General features: G+C 43.3%; 1 protein-coding gene across 1 annotated transcript in view; it reads right to left on the bottom strand.

Annotated features, from left to right (window-relative positions):
* LOC110509916 (Kv channel-interacting protein 1) overlaps positions 1 to 20,012 on the bottom strand; it is a 50,359-nt gene extending 30,347 nt beyond the window's left edge. Inside the window, exons 1-2 of the mRNA XM_021591133.2 lie at positions 19,618 to 20,012; positions 18,934 to 19,295 (exon numbers count right to left, since the gene is read on the bottom strand). Coding sequence (XP_021446808.2) covers positions 18,934 to 19,021 — 88 coding nt within the window. The 5' untranslated portion in view covers positions 19,022 to 19,295; positions 19,618 to 20,012. The remainder of the gene's footprint in view (positions 1 to 18,933; positions 19,296 to 19,617) is intronic.
* Between the last annotated feature and the right edge of the window lie 1,233 nt (positions 20,013 to 21,245).

Raw genomic sequence — 21,245 nt, 5'->3', positions numbered from 1 at the left:
GTATCTGACAGTGGGGAACCATCAGAGCCCTCTACGCCCTCAGAGAGGGCCTTAGGATAGATACAAATCTGCATGTATTTTTATATATTATAATTTGTAATTTTGTTTTCCATTGATTTAATATTTTTTTGTCTTAATTGTAATGGTCTTCCAATTGAATTTCTTCAGTTTGTGTTGGAAAAAGAAGACATTGACTTCAATTAGAGCAGCATTTTGGAATGACAGTAGAATCAACCAATCACAAATTGTCCTGTAATAGGTGGGATAATTGTATGAGGCCTCAAGGCCTAAGTATAAGTCACTAATTCAGAGCCAATAGCGAGCATTATCTTGTTTTCTCACGCTTAAGCCTAGCTAACTGGCTAGCTTTTTGCAGTGAGTGTATGTAACGATGGCGATGGCAAATGCAGAGAGAGTAATCGAGGACAATGGGGTGGCTAAATTGTTAGCATAGCCCTTTTCAAGACTAACTTTTTATGAAAAGTTCAATCTTATACAGACTGGGAGAACAACTCCTGCAATGCCTATTTGGTGCAACGAGAAAAGAGTTTTGAAAGGTATTTTCAAGTTAATAATTATGAGCGCATCCGTGGATAACCGGCCGTGAGCTGACAAAAAAAGCTTACAGTTGGAATTGCTTTCTCTTCAGCACTGATAATAGCTCATCCTGGACAACTGGTTTCAAAGATTTAGCCTGTTTGACAAAGTCAGCACTTCGACACAAAAACTCAACTTCACACCTGCGAGCTACAGTGAGTTTAAAAACATTTGGGGAAGCAAGAGTAGACCTTCTTAACGAGCAGTGGTGCAATGAGACACTTGCCCACAATGATAAAGTCAGGCACAACAGGGAGATTCTAAAGTGCCTTATTCATACAGTTGTGTTTTTAGGCAAGCAATAATTAACATTCAGAGGACATGATGAGGGTAAAGAATCAGCTAATAAGGGAAACTACTTGGAAATACTGGATTTCTTGGCTGAGTACGACAGCACGTTAAACTGCCATTTGGCTACAGCTACCATAGCCTGATTACCTGAATTTAATGATATGAAGGAAGAATTGAAGAAAACCCCCTTTGTAACCATCATGGTTGACGAGATGACAGACATCAGCAATGTAGCCCAAATGTCTTATGTGTTGTGTTACACTACCGATTGTGGTGTGAAGGAAAGTTTTTCAAATATGAACGCCTCGGCTGTGGCTCACAGAAGCAGCACACGTACACAACGGTTGCAAATATAGATAGCAGGAACCACGTTAGAAGAAAATACGGTTGCGTCGTTTCTAAGAAACATTTGCCAAAACAAACAGTAACTCAAATAAAAAAGAGTGTGCAAATCAGTCGTCAAGGCAAAGGGTGGCTACATTGAAAAATCTCAAATATAAAATACACTTCGATTTGCTTCGAACACTTTTTTTGTTACTACATGATTCCAAATGTGTTATTTCATAGTTTTTATGTCTTCACTATTATTATACAATGTCGAAAATATATAAAAAATAAAGAAAAACCTTGGAAGGACTAGGTGTGTCCAAACCTTTGACTGGAACTGTATATATAAACAGTGCCTTGCAAAAAGATTCATCCCCCTTGGCGTTTTTCCTATTTTGTTGCATTACAACCTGTCATTTAAATGGATTTTTATTTGGATTTCATGTATTGGACATACACAAAATAGGCCAAATTGGTGAAGTGAAATTAAAAAAATAACTTGTTTAAAAAAATTCGTAATAACCAGTTGGATTTAGGGGGCGCTATTTTAATTTTTGGATGAAAAACGTTCCCGTTTTAAACAAGATATTTTGTCACGAAAAGATGCTCGACTATGCTTTGGAAAGAAGACACTCTGACGTTTCCAAAACCGCAAAGATATTGTCTGTGAGTGCCATAGAACTGATGTTACAGGCGAAACCCAGATAAAAATCCAACCAGGAAGTGCCGCATTTTTTGAAACCGCCTCATGCCAATGACTCCTTATATGGCTGTGAATGAGCTACAAATGAGCTTACGTTTTCCACGTTTTCCCCAATGTGTCTACAGCATTGTGATGTCTTTTTAGGCATTTCCCTTGAAGAATGGCTGTAAGGGACCATATATGGCATGTGGTCACATGGTGTCTCCCGCAGAAAACCTTGCGTAAAATACTGAGGTAGCCATTTTTCCAATCGCTTCTTATGAGAAACCAACTGCCTAGACGGATATATTATCGAATATATTTGTTAAAAACACCTTGAGGATGGATCCTAAACAACATTTGCCGTGTTTCTGTCGATATTATGGAGCAAATTTGGAAAAAAGTTTGGCGTTATAGTTGTAGCATTTTAGGGTCGATTTCTCAGCCAAGCATGATGAACAAAAGGGAGCTATTTTGCCTACAAAAATAATATTTTTGGAAAAAAGGAACATTTACTATCTAACTGGGAGTCTCCTGAGTGAAAGCATCTGAAGTTCTTCAAAGGTAAATTATTTAATTTGGTTGCTTTTCTTGTTTTCGTGAAAATGTTGCCTGCTGCCAGCAGAGCCTAGCATAGCATTATGCCATGATAAACTTACACAAATGCTTGTCTAGCGTTGGCTGTAACACATATTTTGAAAATCTGAGATGACAGTGTTGTTAACAAAAGGCTAAGCTTGTGTTTGAATATATTTATTTCACTTCATTTGCGATTTTCATGAATAGGAAAAGTTTATAGGGGTATTTATGTCCGTTGCGTTATGCTAATGCAGTTGAGGCTATGATTACGCTTCCGGATACGGGTTTGCTCGTCGCAAAAGGTTAAAAGACTAAATGGAATGTATTCACCCCCTTTGCTATGAAGCCCCTAAATAAGATATGGTGCAACCAATTGCCTTCAGAAGACACATAATTAGTTAAACAAAGTCCACCTGTGTGCAATCTAAGTGTCACATGATCTCAGTATATATACACCTCTTCCGAACGGCCCCAGATTCTGCAACACCACTAAACATGTGGCACCATGAAGACCAAGGAGCTCTCCAAACAGGTCAGGGACAACATTGTGGAGAAGTACAGATCAGGGTTGGGTAAAAAAATAAATAAAAATTGAACAACCCACAGGGCACCATTAAATCCATTATTAAAAAAATGGTAAGAATATGGCACCACAACAAACCTTTCCAAGAGAAGGGCCGCCCACCAAAACTCACTGACCAGACAAGGAGGGAATTAATCAGAGAGGCAACAAAGAGACCAAAGACAACCCTGAAGGAGCTGCAAAGCTCCACAGTGGAGATTGGAGTATCTGTCCATAGGACCACTTTAAGACGTACCCTCCACAGAGTTGGGCGATTGGAGATTGGAGTATCTGTCCATAGGACCACTTTAAGCCGCACACGGAAGAGTGGCCATAAAATAGTAATTGCTTAAAAAAAAATAAGCAAAAGGCATGTGGGAGACTCCCCAAACATATGGAAGAAGGTACTCTGGTCAGATGAGACTAAAATTGAGCTTTAGGGTCATCAAGTAAAATGCTTGGTCTGGCGCAAAACCAACACCTCTCATCACCCTGAGAACACCATGTCTACAGTGAGGAATGGTGGTGGCAGCATCATGCTGTGGGGATGTTTTTCATTGGCAGAGACCAGGAAACTGGTCATAATTGAAGGAATGATGGATGGCGCTAAATACAGGGAAATTCTTGAGGGAAGCCTGTTTCACTCTTCCAGAGATTTGAGACTTGGGCGGAGGTTCACCTTCCAGCAGGACAATGACCTGAAGCATACTGCTAAAGTAACACTCGAGTGGTTTAAGGGAAAAAATTGTAATGTCTTGGAATGGCCTCGTCAAAGCCCAGACCTCAATCCAATTGAAAATCTGTGGTATGACTTAAAGATTGCTGTACAACAGCAGGAACCCATCCAACTTGAAGGAGCTGGAGCAGTTTTGCCTTGAAGAATGGTCAAAAAGTCCCAGGGGCTAGATGTGGCAAGCTTATAGAGACATACCCCAAGAGACTTGCAGCTGTAATTGCTGCAAAAGGTGGCTCTACAAAGTATTGACTTTGGGAGGGGTGAACAGTTATACACACTCAAGTTTTCTTTTTTTTTGTGTTATTTCTTGTTTGTTTCACAAAACAAATATTTTGCATCTTCAAAGTTGTAGGCAAGTTGTATAAATCAAATGATACAAATGCCCGGACAAAATATAGATTTTAATTCCAGGTTGTAAGGCAACAAAATAGGGAAAATGCCAAGGGGGTGAATACTTTCGCAAGCCACTGTATACAGTTGAAGTCGGAAGTTTACATACACCTTAGCCAAATACATTTAAACTCAGTTTTTCACAATTCCTGACAGTTAATCTCAGAACAAATTCCCTGTCTTAGGTCAATTAGGATCACCACTTTATTTTAAGAATGTGAAATGTCCGAATAATAGTAGAGAGAATCATTTATTTCATCTTTGATTTCTTTCATCACATTCCCAGTGGGTCAGAAGTTTACATACACTCAATTCGTATTTGGTAGCGTTGCCTTTAAATAGTTTAACTTGGGTCAAACTTTTCGTGTAGCCTTCACCAAGCTTCCCACAATAAGTTGGGTGAATTTTGGCCCATTCCTCCTGACGGAGCTGGTGTAACTGAATCAGGTTTGTAGGCCTCCTTGCTCACACATGCTTTTTCAGTTCTGCCCACACATTTTCTATAGGATTGAGGTCAGGGCTTTGTGATGGCCATTCCAATACCTTGACTTTGTTGTCCTTAAGCCATTTTGCCACAACTGTGGAAGTATGCTTGAGGTCATTGTCCATTTGGAAGACCCATTTGCGACCAAGCTTTAACTTCCTGACTGATGTCTTGAGATGTTGCTTCAATAGAGCCACATAATTTTCCTACCTCATGATGCCATCTATTTTGTGAAGTGCACCAGTCCCTCCTGCAGCAAAGCATCCCCACAACATGATGCTGCCACCCCTGTGCTTCACGGTTGGGATGGTGTTCTTCGGCTTGCAAGCATCCCTCTTTTTCCTCCAAACATAATGATGGTCATTATGGCTAAGCAGCTCTATTTTTGTTTCATCAGACCAGAGGACATTTCTCCAATATCTTTGTCCCCATGTGCAGTTGCAAACCGTAGTCTGGCTTTTGTATGGCGGTTTTGGAGCAGTGGCTTCTTCCTTGCTGAGCGGCCTTCAGGTTATGTCGATATAGGACTCGTTTTACTTTGGATATAGATACTTTTGTACCTGTTTCCTCCAGCATCTTCACAAGGTCTTTTGCTGTTGTTCTGGGATTGATTTGCACTTTTCGCAGCAAAGTACATTCATCTCCAGGAGACAGAACGCGTCTCCTTCCTGAGCTGTATGACGGCTGCGTGGTCCCATGGTGTTTATACTTGCGTACTATTGTTTGTACAGTACCTTCAGGCATTTGGAAATTGCTCCCAAAGATGAACCAGACTTGTGGAGGTCTACAATTTTCTGAGGTCTTGGCTGATTTCTTTTGATTTTCCCATGATGTCAAGCAAAGAGGCACTGAGTTTGAAGGTAGGCCTTTAAATACATCAACAGGTACACCTCCAATTAACTCAAATGAGGTAAATTACCCTATCAGAAGCTTCTAAAGCCATGACATCATTTTCTGGAATTTTCCAAGTTGTTTAAAAACACAGTCAACTTAGTGGATATAAACTTCTGACTCACCGGAATTGTGATTATAAGTAAAATATACTGTCTGTAAACAATTATTGGAAAAATGACTTGTGTCATGCATAAGGTAGATGTCCTAACTGACTTACCACAACTATAATTTGTTAACAAAACATTTGTGGAGTGGTTGAAAAACTAGTTTTAATAACTCCAACCTAAGTGTATGCAAACTTTCGAATTCAACTGTATATATATATATATATATATATATATATATATATATATATACACATATATATATACACAGTGGGGCAAAAAAGTATTTAGTCAGCCACCAACTGTGCAAGTTCTCCAACTTAAAAAGATGAGAGAGGCCTGTAATTTTCATCATAGGTAGACTTCAACTATTACAGACAAAATGAGAGAAAAAAATCCAGAAAATCACATTGTAGGATTTTTAATGAATTTATTTGCAAATTATGGTGGAAAATATGTATTTAGTCACCTACAAACAAGCAAGATTTCTGGCTCTCACAGACCTGTAACTTCTTCTTTAAGAGGCTCCTCTGTCCTCCACTCGTTACCTGTATTAATGGCACCTGTTTGAACTTGTTATCAGTATAAAAGACACCTGTCCACAACCTCAAACAGTCACACTCCAAACTCCACTATGGCCAAGACCAAAGAGCTGTCAAAGGACACCAGTAACAAAATTGTAGACCTGCACCAGGCTGGGAAGACTGAATCTGCAATGGGTAAGCAGCTTGGTTTAAAGAAATCAACTGTGGGAGCAATTATTAGGAAATGGAAGACATACAAAACCACTGATAATCTTCCTCGATCTGGGCCTCCACGCAAGATCTCACCCCGTGGGGTCAAAATGATCACAAGAACGGTGAGCAAAAATCCCAGAACCACACGGGGGGACCTAGTGAATGACCTGCAGAGAGCTGGGACCAAAGTAACAAAGCCTACCATCAGTAACACACTACGCCGCCAGGGACTCAAATCCTGTAGTGCCAGACGTGTCCCCCTGCTTAAGCCAGTACATGTCCAGGCCCATCTGAAGTTTGCTAGAGAGCATTTGTATGATCCAGAAGAAGATTGGGAGAATATCACATGGTCAGATGAAACCAAAATAAAATGTTTTGGTAAAAACTCAACTCGTCGTGTTTGGAGGACAAAGAATGGTGAGTTGCAATCCAAAGAACACCATATCTACTGTGAAACATGGGGGTGGAAACATCATGCTTTGGGGCTGTTTTTCTGCAAAGGGACCAGGACGACTGATCCGTGTAATGGAAAGAATGAATGGGGCCATGTATCGTGATATTTTGAGTGAAAACCTCCTTCCATCAGCAAGGGCATTGAAGATGAAACGTGGCTGGGTCTTTCAGCATGACAATGATCCCAAACACACCGCCCGGGCAACGAAGGAGTGGCTTTGTAAGAAGCATTTCAAGGTCCTGGAGTGGCCTAGCCAGTCTCCAGATCTCAACCCCATAGAAAATCTTTGGAGTGAGTTGAAAGTCCGTGTTGCCCAGCAACAGCCCCAAAACATCACTGCTCTAGAGGAGATCTGCATGGAGGAATGGGCCAAAATACCAGCAACAGTGTGTGAAAACCTTGTGAAGACTTACAGAAAACGTTTGATCTATGTCATTGCCAACAAAGTATTGAGAGAAACTTTTGTTATTGACCAAATACTTATTTTCCACCATAATTTGCAAGTAAATTCATTAAAAATCCTACAATGTGATTTTCTGGATTTTAATTTTCTCATTTTGTCTGTCATAGTTGAAGTGTACCTATGATGAAAATAACAGGCCTCTCTCATCTTTTTAAGTGGGAGAACTTGCACAATTGGTGGCTGACTAAATACTTTTTTGCCCCTCTGTGTATATATATATATATATATATATGAGAGTAGAGGAAGAACAGGTTGAGCAGTGGGGAGTGGGGAAGTGAAGAACACAGAGTGGGGAGGTGTATAATGTAGAGTGGTGGGGAAGGTGTAGAAAGCATAGTGGGGACTGGGTAGGTGTAGAAAGCAGAGTGGGGACTGGGTAGGTGTAGAAAGCAGAGTGGGGACTGGGTAGGTGTGGAAAGCAGAGTGGGGACTGGGTAGGTGTGGAAAGCAGAGTGGGGACTGGGTAGGTGTAGAAAGCAGAGTGGGGACTGGGTAGGTGTAGAAAGCAGAGTGGGGACTGGGTAGATGTAGAATGCAGAGTGGGGACTGGGTAGGTGTAGAAAGCAGAGTGGGGACTGGGTAGGTGTAGAAAGCAGAGGGGGGCCTAGGTAGGTGTAGAAAGCAGAGTGGGGACTGGGTAGGTGTAGAATGCAGAGTGGGGACTGGGGAGATGTAGAATGTAGAGTGGTGGGGAAGGTGTAGAAAGAAGAGTGGGGACTGGGGAAGTGTAGAATTCAGAGTGGGGGACTGAGGAACGGTAGAAACTAGAGTGAGGACTATGGAGGTATAGAAACCAGAGTGGTGACTGGGGAGATGTAGAAAGCAGAGGGTGGACTGAGGAAGGGTAGAAACTAGAGTGGGGACTGGGGAGATGTAGAAAGCAGAGTGTGGACTGGGGAGGTGTAGAATGCAGAGTGGGGGACTGAGGAAGGGTAGAAACTAGAGTGGGGACTGGGGAGTAGTAGAATGCAGAGTGGTGACTGGGGAGATGTTGAAAGCAGGTGTTAAACCAGAATGGGGACTGGTGAGGTGTTAAACCAGGGTGGGGACTGGGGAGGTGTTGAAACCAGAGTGGGGACTGGGGAGGTGTAGAAACCAGAGTGGGGACTGTGGAGATGTTGAAACAGAGGTGGGACTGGGGAGGTGTTGTAACAGAGTGGGGACTGAGGAGGTGTAGAAAACAGAGTGGGGACTGGGGAGGTGTTGAAAGAGAGTGGGGACTGGGGAGATGTTGAAACAGAGGTGGGACTGGGGAGGTGTTGTAACAGAGTGGGGACTGGGGAGGTGTAGAAAACAGAGTGGGGACTGGGGAGGTGTTGTAAGTGGAGGAGAGGAAAGGAGAGTGGTCCAGGATGTACTGTTTAGAAGGCTGAGTCACAGTGAGCATGTCTTGAAGGGCAGAGTCAGATGACTGAGAGAGAGAGCAGTGGGGGGTAAGAGGGAGGGGTGTTGAATACGTAAGGGTCAGGTATAGAATGTAATGGAGGGGCTTGCTGTGGTCCCACACCACACCCAATGGGACCTGAGTCCAGGTCTTCTAGCTAAACTCACCCAAGTGTATGACAATATGCATGATCAGACCTTGAACATAGATGTGAGTGTATCAAGGTGTGTGGGCCCATGAGAGTTTTGCATGTGTTGTGTGGGTACCTGTGTGTGTGTGTGTGTCTGCGTGCGTAAGACTCTTCATTGTGTTTGCCTGTTCGTGAGAGAATGTGTCTGTATCTCTGTGTGTGTCCAAGCGTGTGAGTCTGTTTTCAGTTTGTGCTACTATGGTCTCTCCAGAGAATCACCCACCTTTACCCATACTCCTCTGGGAGAGAGCTGAGTGATTGGGCAGAAGATGCAGTCAGCAGCACCACTCTTGTTGCCCTCACTCCTACTTCAATGTTTCGCTTCACTCCCTCAAGCTTCCCCCTCAAGACCCCTGAAAGGTCTTTCAAAAATAACTCTTAACCATAACCATGGTAACTGATACAGCTCAAGCATGTCTATGGTAATTATCTTGGTATTATTTTATTTATTAATTAAGTTGTTTAGATATGCCTGAGGAAATCAGATCTGCCACAGTCCAATGGACAGATTTGCTAAAAATAACACTTCACGACTCCAAGGGATGTAATTTGTGCGATTAGAAGTTAGATTCTACCAACATAGACATGGCTCTAACTCTTCTAGCTCCACAATGAAATAGGGTGCAGGCCAGGCAGCAGGCTGTTAGCCAGCCTGCCAGCTTAGTGGAGTCTGCCACTAGCACAGTCAGTGTAGTCAGCTCAGCTATCCCCATTGAGACCGTGTCTGTGCCTCGACCTGGGTTGGGCAAAACTAAACATGGCGGTGTTCACCTTAGCAATCTCACTAGGATAAAGACCTCCTCCATTCCTGTCATTATTGAAAGAGATCGTGATACCTCACATCTCAAAATAGGACTACTTAATGTTAGATCCCTTACTTCAAAGGCAATTATAGTCAATGAACTAATCACTGATCATAATCTTGATGTGATTGGCCTGACTGAAACATGGCTTAAGCCTGACGAATTTACTGTGTTAAATGAGGCCTCACCTCCTGGTTGCACTAGTGACCATATTCATCCCGCAAAGGCGGAGGTGTTGCTAACATTTACGATAGCAAATTTCAATTTACAAAAAAAACAATTACTTTTTCGTCTTTTGAGCTTCTAGTCATGAAATCTATGCAGCCTACTCAATCACTTTTTATAGCTACTGTTTACAGGCCTCCTGGGCCATATACAGCGTTCCTCATTGAGTTCACTGAATTCCTATCGGACCTTGTAGTCATAGCAGATAATATTCTAATTTTTGGTGACATTAATATTCACATGGAAAAGTCCACAGACTCACTCCAAAAGGCTTTCAGAGCCATCATCGACTCAGTGGGTTTTGTCCAACATGTCTCTGGACCTAGTTTTGTCCCATGGAATAAATGTTGTGGATCTTAATGTTTTTCCTCATAATCCTGGACTATCGGACCACCATTTTATTACGTTTGCAATTGCAACAAATAATCTGCTCAGACCCCAACCAAGGAGCATCAAAAGTCGTGCTATAAATTCACAGACAACACAAAGATTCCTTGATGCCCTTCCAGACTCCCTCTGCCTACCCAAGGACGTCAGAGGACAAAAATCAGTTAACCACCTAACTGAGGAACTCAATTTAACCTTGCGCAATACCCTAGATGCAGTTGCACCCCTAAAAACTAAAAACATTTCTCATAAGAAACTTGCTCCCTGGTATGCAGAAAATACCCGAGCTCTGAAGCAAGCTTCCAGAAAATTGGAACGGTAATGGCGCCACACCAAACTGGAAGTCTAGCTTGGAAAGACAGTACCGTGCAGTATCGAAGAGCCCTTACTGCTGCTCGATCATCCTATTTTTCGGACTTAATTGAGGAAAATAAGAACAATCTGAAATTTATTTTTGATACTGTCGCAAAGCTAACTAAAAAGCAACATTCCCCAAGTGAGGATGGCTTTCACTTCAGCAGTAATAAATTCATGAACTTCTTTGAGGAAAATATCATGATTATTAGAAGCAAATTACGGACTCCTCTTTAAATCTGCGTATTCCTTCAACGCTCAGTTGTCCTGAGTCTGCACAACTCTGCCAGGACCTAGGATCAAGAGAGACACTCAAGTGTTTTAGTACTATATCTCTTGACACAATGATGAAAATAATCATGGCCTCTAAACCTTCAAGCTGCATACTGGACCCTATTCCAACTAAACTACTGAAATAAATGCTTCCTGTGCTTGGCCCTCCTATGTTGAACATAACAAACGGCTCTCTATCCACCGGATGTGTACCAAACTCACTAAAAGTGGCAGTAATAAAGCCTCTCTTGAAAAAGCCAAACCTTGACCCAGAAAATATAAAAAAACTATCGGCCTATATCAAATTTTCTATTCCTCTCAACATTTTTAGAAAAGGCTGTTGCGCCTTCCTGAAGACAAACAATGTATACGAAATGCTTCAGTCTGGTTTTAGACCCCATCATAGCACTGAGACTGCACTTGTGAAGGTGGTAAATTACCTTTTAATGGCATCAAACCGAGGCTCTGCATCTGTCCTCGTGCTCCTAGACCTTAGTGCTGCTTTTGATACCATCGATCACCACAGTCTTTTGGAGAGATTGGAAACCCAAATTGGTCTACACGGACAAGTTCTGGCCTGGTTTAGATCTTATCTGTAGGAAAAACATCAGTTTGTCTCTGTGAATGGTTTGTCCTCTGACAAATCAACTTAAATTTTGGTGTTCCTCAAGGTTCCGTTTTAGGACCACTATTGTTTTCACTATATATTTTACCTCTTGGGGATGTCATTTGAAAACATAATGTTAACTTTCACTGCTATGCGGATGACACACAGCTGTTCATTTCAATGAAACATGGTGAAGCCCCAAAATTGCCCTCACTAGAATCCTGTGTTTCAGACATAAGGAAGTGGATGGCTGCAAACTTTTCTACTTTTAAACTTGGACAAAACAGAGATGCTTGTTCTAGGTCCCAAGAAACAAAGATATCTTCTGTTGAATCTGACAATTACTCTTAATGGTTGTACAGTCGTCTCAAATAAAACTGTGAAAAACCTCGGTGTTACTCTGGACCCTGATCTCTCTTTTGACGAACATATCAAGACTGTTTCAAGGACAGCTTTTTCCATCTACGTAACATTGCAAAAATCAAAAACTTTCTTTCCAAAAATTGCGCAGAAAATGTATCCATGCTTTTGTTTCTTCTAGGTTAGACTACTGCAATGCTCTACATTCCGGCTACCCGGATAAAGCACTAAATAAACTTCAGTTAGTGATAAATACAGCTGCTAGAATCCTGACTAGAACCATAAAATGTGATCATATTACTCCAGTGCTAGCCTCCCTACACTGGCTTCCTGTCAAGGCAAGGGCTGATTTCAAGGTTTTACTGCTAACCTACAAAGCATTACATGGGCTTGCTCCTACCTATCTCTCTGATTTGGTCCTGCCGTACATACCTACACGTACGCTACGGTCACAAGACGCAGGTATCCTAATTGTCCCTAGAATTTCTAAGCAAACAGCTGGAGGCAGGGCTTTCTCATATAGAGCTCCATTTTTATGGAATGGTCTGGCTACCCTTGTGAGAGACGCAAACTCGGTCTCAGCCTTTAAGTCTTTACTGAAGACTCATCTCTTCAGTGGGTCATATGATTGAGTGTAGTCTTGGCCCAGGAGTGTGAAGGTGAACGGAAAGGCTCTGAAGCAATGAACCGCCCTTGCTGTCTCTGCCTGGCCGGTTCCCCTCTTTCCACTGGGATTCTCTGCCTCTACCCCTATTACAGGGGCTGAGTCACTGGCTTACTGGTGCTCTTTCATGCCGTCCCTAGGAGGGGTGCGTCACTTGAGTGGGTTGAGTCACTGATGTGATCTTCCTGTCTGGGTTGGCGCCCCTCCCTTGGGTTGTACCGTGGCGGAGATCTTTGTGGGCTATACTCGGCCTTGTCTCAGGATGATAAGTTGGTGGTTGAAGATATCCCTCTAGTGGTGTGGGGGCTGTGCTTTGGCAAAGTGGGTGGGGTTATATCCTTCCTGTTTGGCCCTGTATCACCGGGGGTATCATGGGGCCACAGTGTCTCCTGACCCCTCCTGTCTCAGCTAGTATTTATGCTGCAGTGGTTTATGTGTCGGGGGGCTCGGGTCAGTTTGTTATATCTGGAGTACTTCTCCTGTCTTATCCGGTGTCCTGTGTGAATTTAAATATGCTATCTCTAATTTTCTCTTTCTCTCTTTCTTTCTCTCTCTCGGAGGACCTGAGCACAGGGACCATGCCTCAGGACAACCTGGCATGATGACTCCTTGCTGTCCCTAGTCCACCTGGCCGTGCTGCTGCTCCAGTTTCAACTGTTCTTCCTGTGGCTATGGAATCCTGACATGTTCACTGTGCTATCTGTCCCAGGCCTATTATTTGACCATGCTTGTCATTTATGAACATTTGAACATCTTGGCCATGTTCTGTTATAATCTCCACCCGGCACAGCCAGCAGAGGACTGGCCACCCCTCATAGCCTGGTTCCTCTCTAGGTTTCTTCCTAGGTTTTGGCCTTTCTAGGGAGTTTTTCCTAGCCAACGTGCTTCAACACCTGCATTGCTTGCTGTTTGGGGTTTTAGGCTGGGTTTCTGTACAGCACTTTGAAATATCAGCTGATGTACGAAGGGCTATATAAATACATTTGATTAGATGGGTTTATTAGTCACATTCATCGATATAATCACAGGGTACAGTGAACTTCTTTTGCTTCAAGCTCCATCAGTGCAGGTAAGTAAATCAGAAGGACTGCATCTCAGTGCTAGAGGCGTCACTACAGACTCTGGTTCGATCCCGGGCTGTATCACAACTGGAGTCCCATAGGGCGGTGCACAATTGGCCAACAACTCGTTGTTGTTGGTAACCAGGCCTGGCACTGTCATGTCGTCAGCAAACTTGATAATGGAGTTGGAACTGAATGAGGCAACGCATTCATGGGTATACATGGAGTACAGGAGGGGACTGAGGATGCACCCTTGTTGGGCCCCAGTGGTGAGGATCAGTGTGGAGGAGATAATGTTGCCCACCTTCACCACATGGGTCCAGCCCGTCAGGAAGTCTAGGACCCAGTTGCATAGGGAAGAGAGCTTTGTGATGAGCTTAGAGGGCACTATGGTATTGAAGGCCAAGCTGTAGTTGATGAACAGCATTATGCATTCCTTTTGTCCAGGTGGGTGAGGGCAGTGTGCAGTGAAATGGAAATTGTGTCATCTGTGGATCTGTCAGTGCGGTAGGTGAATTGGAGAGGGTCGAGTGTGTCGGGGAGAGAGGAGGTGATGTGGTCTATGACTGGCATCTCAAAGCACTTCATGATGACAGTAGTGAGTCCTAAGGGTCGGTAGTCATTCAGTTCAGTTACTTTCCCTTTCTTGGGCACAGGGATGATAGTCCACATCTTGAAGCAGGTTGGGATAACAGCCTGAGCTAGAGAGAGATTGTAAATGTCTGAAAACACAACAGCTATCTGGTCTGCACATGCTCTGAGGGTGCGGCTAGGGATACCTTGCAAGAGTTAACACGCTTGAAAGGCTTCCATACATCCTCCGTGGAGACGTATCCCACATTGTCCTCAGGGGCTCTCCTCGTCAGCTCAGAGTCATTATGCTCGAAGCGGGAGAAAAAGGTGTTTAACTTGTCTCGTATGGTGGTGTTGGTGTTCTAGGAAATAGTTACACCTTGTCTTCACATTTGGAGCAATGTACAAGGAGAGAATAAAGTGACAATTCTGTCGGATCAAATATCTTTCTCAATCCAGAGTAAAAACACTGGAATATCATATAGCTGCTTTAACCTTAGACACAAAAATGCCCTTTAATTAATGGACCATGCATTCTTAATGAATATCAATTGTAATACAGGCTTATAAACATAGAGGGGGAGGGGGGTGTCATAGTGATTTGCAATAGCAATAGACATATAGCAATAGACCACATTTATGTGTCATTATCAACATATTTAAATATGTGTGTTTAATTTGAAAGCTCAAATGGACAGTGAGCACTGAGCAGTGATGTCTAATGGGCCAAACTAAATACTTTCTCTGACTTTTATCAGAGAAGATGGGGTCATCCTGCAGGTGGTTTTTGAAACGAATTAAATCTTTGTTAGAATCCATTGAGTCTAAGTTAGGTAGGGTTTCCTCTAAGGTCGAGAGAGAAGTACCTGTTGTACACTCCAGTCGCTAACAAGCTAATTGTATCTGTGGTGTCTCTCTCTCTCTCTCTCTCTCTCTCTCTCTTCTCTCTCTCTCTCTCTCTCTCTCTCTCTCTCTCTCTCTCTCTCTCTCTCTCTCTCTCTCTCTCTCTCTCTCTCTCTCTCTCTCTCTCTCTCTCTCTCTCTCTCTCTCTCTCTCTCTCTCTCTCTCTCTCTCTCTCTCTCTCTCTCTCTCTCTCTCTCTCTCTCTCTCTCTCTCTCTCTCTCTCTCTCTCTCTCTCTCTCTCTCTCTCTCTCTCTCTCTCTCTCTCTCTCTCTCTCTCTCTCTCATTTTATCACTCCATTGCACACCCCAGCCAGCCCCTGCAGCCTGCAGATACAGTAGGAGGCACCCCTCCCAACCTCATGCAGCCTGCAGATAAAAGGCACCCTATCCAGCACCATGCAGCCTGCAGACAAGAGGCATCCTAGCCAGCACCATGCAGCCTGCAGATAAAAGGCACCCTATCCAGCACCATGCAGCCTGCAGACAAGAGGCATCCTAGCCAGCACCATGCAGCCTGCAGATAAAAGGCACCATAGCCAGCACCATACAGCCTGCAGATAAGAGACACCCTAGCCAGTCCTGCAGATAGGTGGCAACTCAGGTCAGGTCCTATCAGCCTATGTTTATGGCTGAGGTCACGATGCACCCCAGGCATACACTTACACACAAATCCAGAAATACACACAAACCTATGTAAATACCTGTATATACACAATCATCTTGTTCTCATTATTTACTCATTGTGTGAGGAAAGAGAAGAGGTGGAAGAAAAGGGTGGTAGTGTTGTGAGCCTGATTTTTTGTTGTTGCTGGATCTAATGTTACATTTACATAAGACACTGCCGGAGAAAATTTGGCATCAGAACATTCCAGCTGTGCCAATGAGAGAAGAAAAAGTATTTGTAATGAGAGGATGAAAGGACAGAGGGTACAGTAAAAAGGAAAGATACTGGAACATAAGGAAATCAACAGGAGAGAGTTGGAGGGAGAGGGTGAGAAAGATAAAGAAGCCTGAAATGGAAACGGTAAAGAACATCTTGTAAACTGACACTTCAATTGTGTCTTTAGCCTCAAGGAGAGGGTAGTGAGAGGAAGGTCTTAGTCCTGCATGAATTCAGGTTTAGAATCCACACACGCACACACTGAAACATATATGCACACACACACACACATACACACAGATGCGCACACGCGCCCCCACACACACTGCTTTGCACAATCCACAAAGGCAGCGCAGGCACAAAGACAAGCTTATGTTGAAATATCACATTGAAGGCTGATACAGCATTAAAGTAAAAGTAATGTGGACACACACACACACACACACACACACACACACACACACACACACACACACACACACACACACACACACACACACACACACACACACACACACAAATCCCCAAAAGGTAAAAAGCACTCAGGTAACAATGCTTTTTGCCAGAGCGTGAGGGAATGCTTTTACTTCTGGAAAAAAAAGGGCCAGATTGATCGATTTTCAAAAAATGTAAAGCACTTTTTCATTTTCCTCCAGTCCTTACAGTACCACATAGATCTTACTGTACCACACAGATCTTACAGTACCACATAGATCTTACTGTATCACACAGATCTTACAGTACCACATAGATCTTACTGTACCACATAGATCTTACTGTACCACACAGATCTTACTGTACCACACAGATCTTACAGTACCACATAGATCTTACTGTGCCACACAGATCTTACTGTACCACACAGAGCTGTAAAGCAGGGTGAAAAATAAGAGAGCAAGTCTTGTTTTTGCTCACTGTAAAATACCATCAAACAGAGACACACCATTCCACGATAGGCCATGCTAAACCGACCATGCTAAACCGACCGTGGCACCTAGATTAGGGTTGCCATGGGAAACTGGGAAACAGCTCACAATTAGCATATTTTCAATGGTTGATTGTAACTGTTGCAGGCCATTTCTGTGGACTATTTTTTTTTTGGCTTCTAGGATTCAGGGTTGGCAGTTAGCCTAACGTTGGACCAGTTACCGAAAGGTCGCTGGGTCGAGCCGACTAGTTGGAAAATATGTGGATATGACCTTGAGCAAGGCTTGAGTGCAAAAATTAGGTAAACAACCTCTCCCTCAACGTCAGCAAAACAAAGGAGTTGATTGTGGACTTCAGGAGGAACCAGGTTGGGCACTCCCCCATCCTCATCAACATTGCCACTGTGGAGACAGTCAAAAACATTTATCCTGCCCCAACCCCCCAATCGACACTTATCATTGTTACAGCTGTAAATATGTACAGTTTCTTTCCTTCTTAATGCATTTGAGCCAATCAGTTGAGTTGTGAGAAGGTAGGGGTGGTATTCAGAAGATAGCCCTATTTGGTAAAACACCAAGTCCATATTATGGCAAGAACAGCTCAAATAAGCAAAGAGAAAAGACAGTCCATAATTTCTTTGAGACATGAAGGTCAGTCATTGTGGAAAATGTCAAGAAATTTGAAAGTTTTGAGAGAGAGACAGAGAGACTCTATGACAGTAGTGCCAGGAACTGGCCAGTCTTTATGCTTAGTTCTCAACACTTGCATTACCAAGCATCAAACCAAAACTGTCAGTTAGAGGGACTGCTCAACTACCACTGAGTGTTATCAGGCCCTGTCAGAAAGTCTTAGCTCCAGTGAAATGCTCACAATTGTGGTTTAATTTAACTGCCATCTAATACTGCCTGGTTCATTTGACAGTGATGGATTGGCTAGTGTAGATTTTGCAGCCCAGAGAAAGTGAACAGGTTGTTCTCACTTTTTCCAGCCTGTGATATCATTGAGAACACAGACTAATGGCCAGCGTCTGAATGATTTGATTAGTCTCCATTGAAGAAGCTCAATAAAAGGGTGCTGAACCTGAGGAGCCAGAGCCCGTGCCTCCAGCCACACTCACAGCCTTCTGCAGACACCAGGTAGAGCAGGCAGTGTGTGAAGAAGAGGACGATAAAGTGGACAATAGACTGTATGTGATAAGAGGAGCTTTATTAGTCAGAGTGGTCAAGTGCTGTATAGAGCAGCATTTAGCTATTTCTCTTTCTGTCAGGTCTCCCTGAGCTGTGTTGCCATAGTGACACACCATGCAGCGCTTTTCTGCTGATGTGGGGATAGGAGGTGAGGAATAGAGACAGCAGGCCACTGACACCAGAGGGAGATACAATCAGATAGCTGTGTGAAGGAGGTAAGGAGAGAGGAAAATGCAGGCATAAAGGACAGGCGTAGGAGAGGACCTGGTGAAACAGGAGGGGGCGGTAGAGAGTAAAGACACAGAAGTTGCCTAGGGGGAGTAAACAGAGGATACGCCAGTGTCACAACTTGAGCTCATCACTTAGTTCCTCAGGGGCGATGACGGGGCAACAACGGGGCATCACTGGATGGATGTGACACCACTGTTCACTACTGTCAGCCTCAAGCTTGACCCAGCACCAAGCTAATGTCACTGTCACCCTAGCTAATGTCACTGTTACCCTAGCTAATGTCACTATTACACTAGCTAATGTCACTGTTACCCTAGCTAATGTCACTATTACCCTAGCTAATGTCACTGTTACCCTAGCTAATGTCACTGTCACCCTAGCTAATGTCACTGTCACCCTAGCTAATGTCACTGTCACCCTAGCTAATGTCACTGTTACCCTAGCTAATGTCACTATTACACTAGCTAATGTCACTGTTACCCTAGCTAATGTCACTGTTACCCTAGCTAATGTCACTGTTACCCTAGCTAATGTCACTGTTACCCTAGCTAATGTCACTATTCCACTAGCTAATGAAAAAAAGTAGAAGAGCTAAAGGAGTGTTAGTTGAGGAGGGTGCAGTACCTTTAGTGAGGGTCCCAAAAACGAGTCTGCGTAAAGACTGGATGAACTTGAGCACCCCCTGTCTGCAGCGGCAGGTACAGCCAGCCATCCTGACACAGAGACAGCGAAAATCCTTGGAGAAAATCTGCCACTGTCCTTCTCACCCACTCCTAATAGAGTAGAGTAGGTAAAAGAGTCTCTCAAAGGGTCCTTATAGGAGAGAGGAATGCCTCCTTCAAAGTGTTGATAGGAGTCTAAGGTGGAGAAATATATCCAGTGGTTCCTTACACGCGAAGGAGGTATCCTTTGAAATGATCCCGGTAGAAAACACAAATCTTCTTGACAAGGTCCTTAGAGAAGAGATTGGATCCTCACTGGGAAAACTGTGAGGAAAGATGAAGTTGCTTGTAAGTTAGAGGTACCCGTCTTCTAGCCTTTCTAACATTGATGCATTCAAACTCAATCATTTACTCATTCAGACAAACACTCACTTAATCACTTATACACTCAATCGCACACTCACTAATACACTTTCTCACCAACACCAACACTAACCCACCCACACACACGCACACGCGCACACGCACACACACACACACACACACACACACACACACACACACACACACACACACACACACACACACACACAAAACAGCCAACAAGTGACACAAAGAGATGTTGGTAGGTAAGAAATACTCGAACCTCCGTCTCTCAAACTTTTAAAAGGAAAAGTTTTCTGCTGTCGGATGAGAAGGGAAATATGAATAACCATCGTGGAGAGCAGAGTGCACTGCTGAAAGTTCCCTGTGTCCATGGAGATGACGAGTACCTCCTCTCCCCTCCTGTCCTCTATATTTATGTCTATTTGATCACCCTCTATCTCCCCCTTTCTGGTGTGTTTCTCTGCGTGTCTCTGTGGACAGCCAGCGGGGTCTCTCTCTGTGTGTTGGCTAGTCCTCTCTGGGCTGCTTGTAGCTGGAACCCTGCGGCTGTGCTGTGCTGCTGTGTAGTGTAGCTGTGTAGCTCTGCTCCAGGACAGATCGCTGCAGCAGAGAACACCAGCCACCACCCGACCGCTTGTGCTTGTGTTCTCTCTCGCTCTCTCTCTCTCTCTCTCTGTCTCACACACATACACACTCTTCCTACCCCACTCTGGCGCATACCCAATTGCAGATGAGCCTCCAAAAAACTGACATCCCTCTGCTCCATCTTCCCCTTCCACCACGTAATTTATTTTTTCTCTATTTCAATTTATTTTAAGTGAGCCTTAAGCCACTGATTATTATTTGCAGTCATTGTGTTAATACGCCAGCCAGCTGCAGGGATTGTGACTGCTAGAGGAGGACGTCACTGAGATGACAGTACACTCTTAGAAAAAAGGGTTCCAAAAGGATTCTTCGGCTGTCCCAATAAGATAACTATTTTTGGTTACAGGTAGAAAGAACCCTTTTGGATTCCATGTAGAAAGGGTTCTACATGGAACCCAAAATGGTTCTACCTGGAACCATAATAGTTCTATCTGGAACCAAAAAGGGTTCTTTAAAAGGTTCTCCTATGGGGACCGCTGAAGAACCCTTTTAGATTCTAGATAGCACCTTTTTTTCTAAGAGTGAAGTAGGACGAGTTATTGGGATTATTGTGTGAAGAGGCTGTGGAAGGATGGGATAGAGGGATGGATGGAAGCCTGGAAGAGGGAAAGGTGGGGAATAGGTATTCCTATTCTTTCATCCCCATCCTCTCACCTGTAACTATTCCCCAGGTCGTTGTTGCAAATGAGAACGTGTTCTCAGTCAACTTACCTGGTAAAATAACGGATAAATAAAATAAAAAAATAAAAGGTGTGAGGTCAGACGATGATATGCTTTTAAAAAGCCTTTCACATTTGTATTTGAAGTCCAGATTAGTGTTGGGCCTTGCTTGGTCCATTGTACGAGTTTCAGAAGTGGATTATCCCCACGGGAAGGCATATCTCACATTGCAATTACTGAAGCCATTCATATGACTACTATTCATTGTATAATAATATCACAACCAAACACTAATAGCATAACTGTATATTGGGGTAGGTTGAGCAGAAACGTTCAGCCAGGATTAGGGTTGCAAAGGAGGGTAAATTACTGGAAACTTTCAAAGGTTACTAGTAAACTACCAGAATTTTGGTAACTTTCAAGGATTTTATGTAATTTATCACGAGACATCTAGTGGCCATTTTTGGGACTTTAGATTATCAACAAGTGTCTGAAATTATATCTGGCCCTCTGTGTGTCCTCTGTGTGTCCCTGTAAAAGGTATGAAATAATGAAATAAGATCATTCTAAAATAAAAAATAG

The sequence above is a fragment of the Oncorhynchus mykiss genome, chromosome Y (assembly GCF_013265735.2).
Source record: "Oncorhynchus mykiss isolate Arlee chromosome Y, USDA_OmykA_1.1, whole genome shotgun sequence".
In the NCBI taxonomy this organism is placed as follows: Eukaryota; Metazoa; Chordata; class Actinopteri; order Salmoniformes; family Salmonidae; genus Oncorhynchus; species Oncorhynchus mykiss.
Note: the sequence above shows the minus strand (reverse complement) of the source record. Positions and strands in the feature narration are given on the sequence as shown.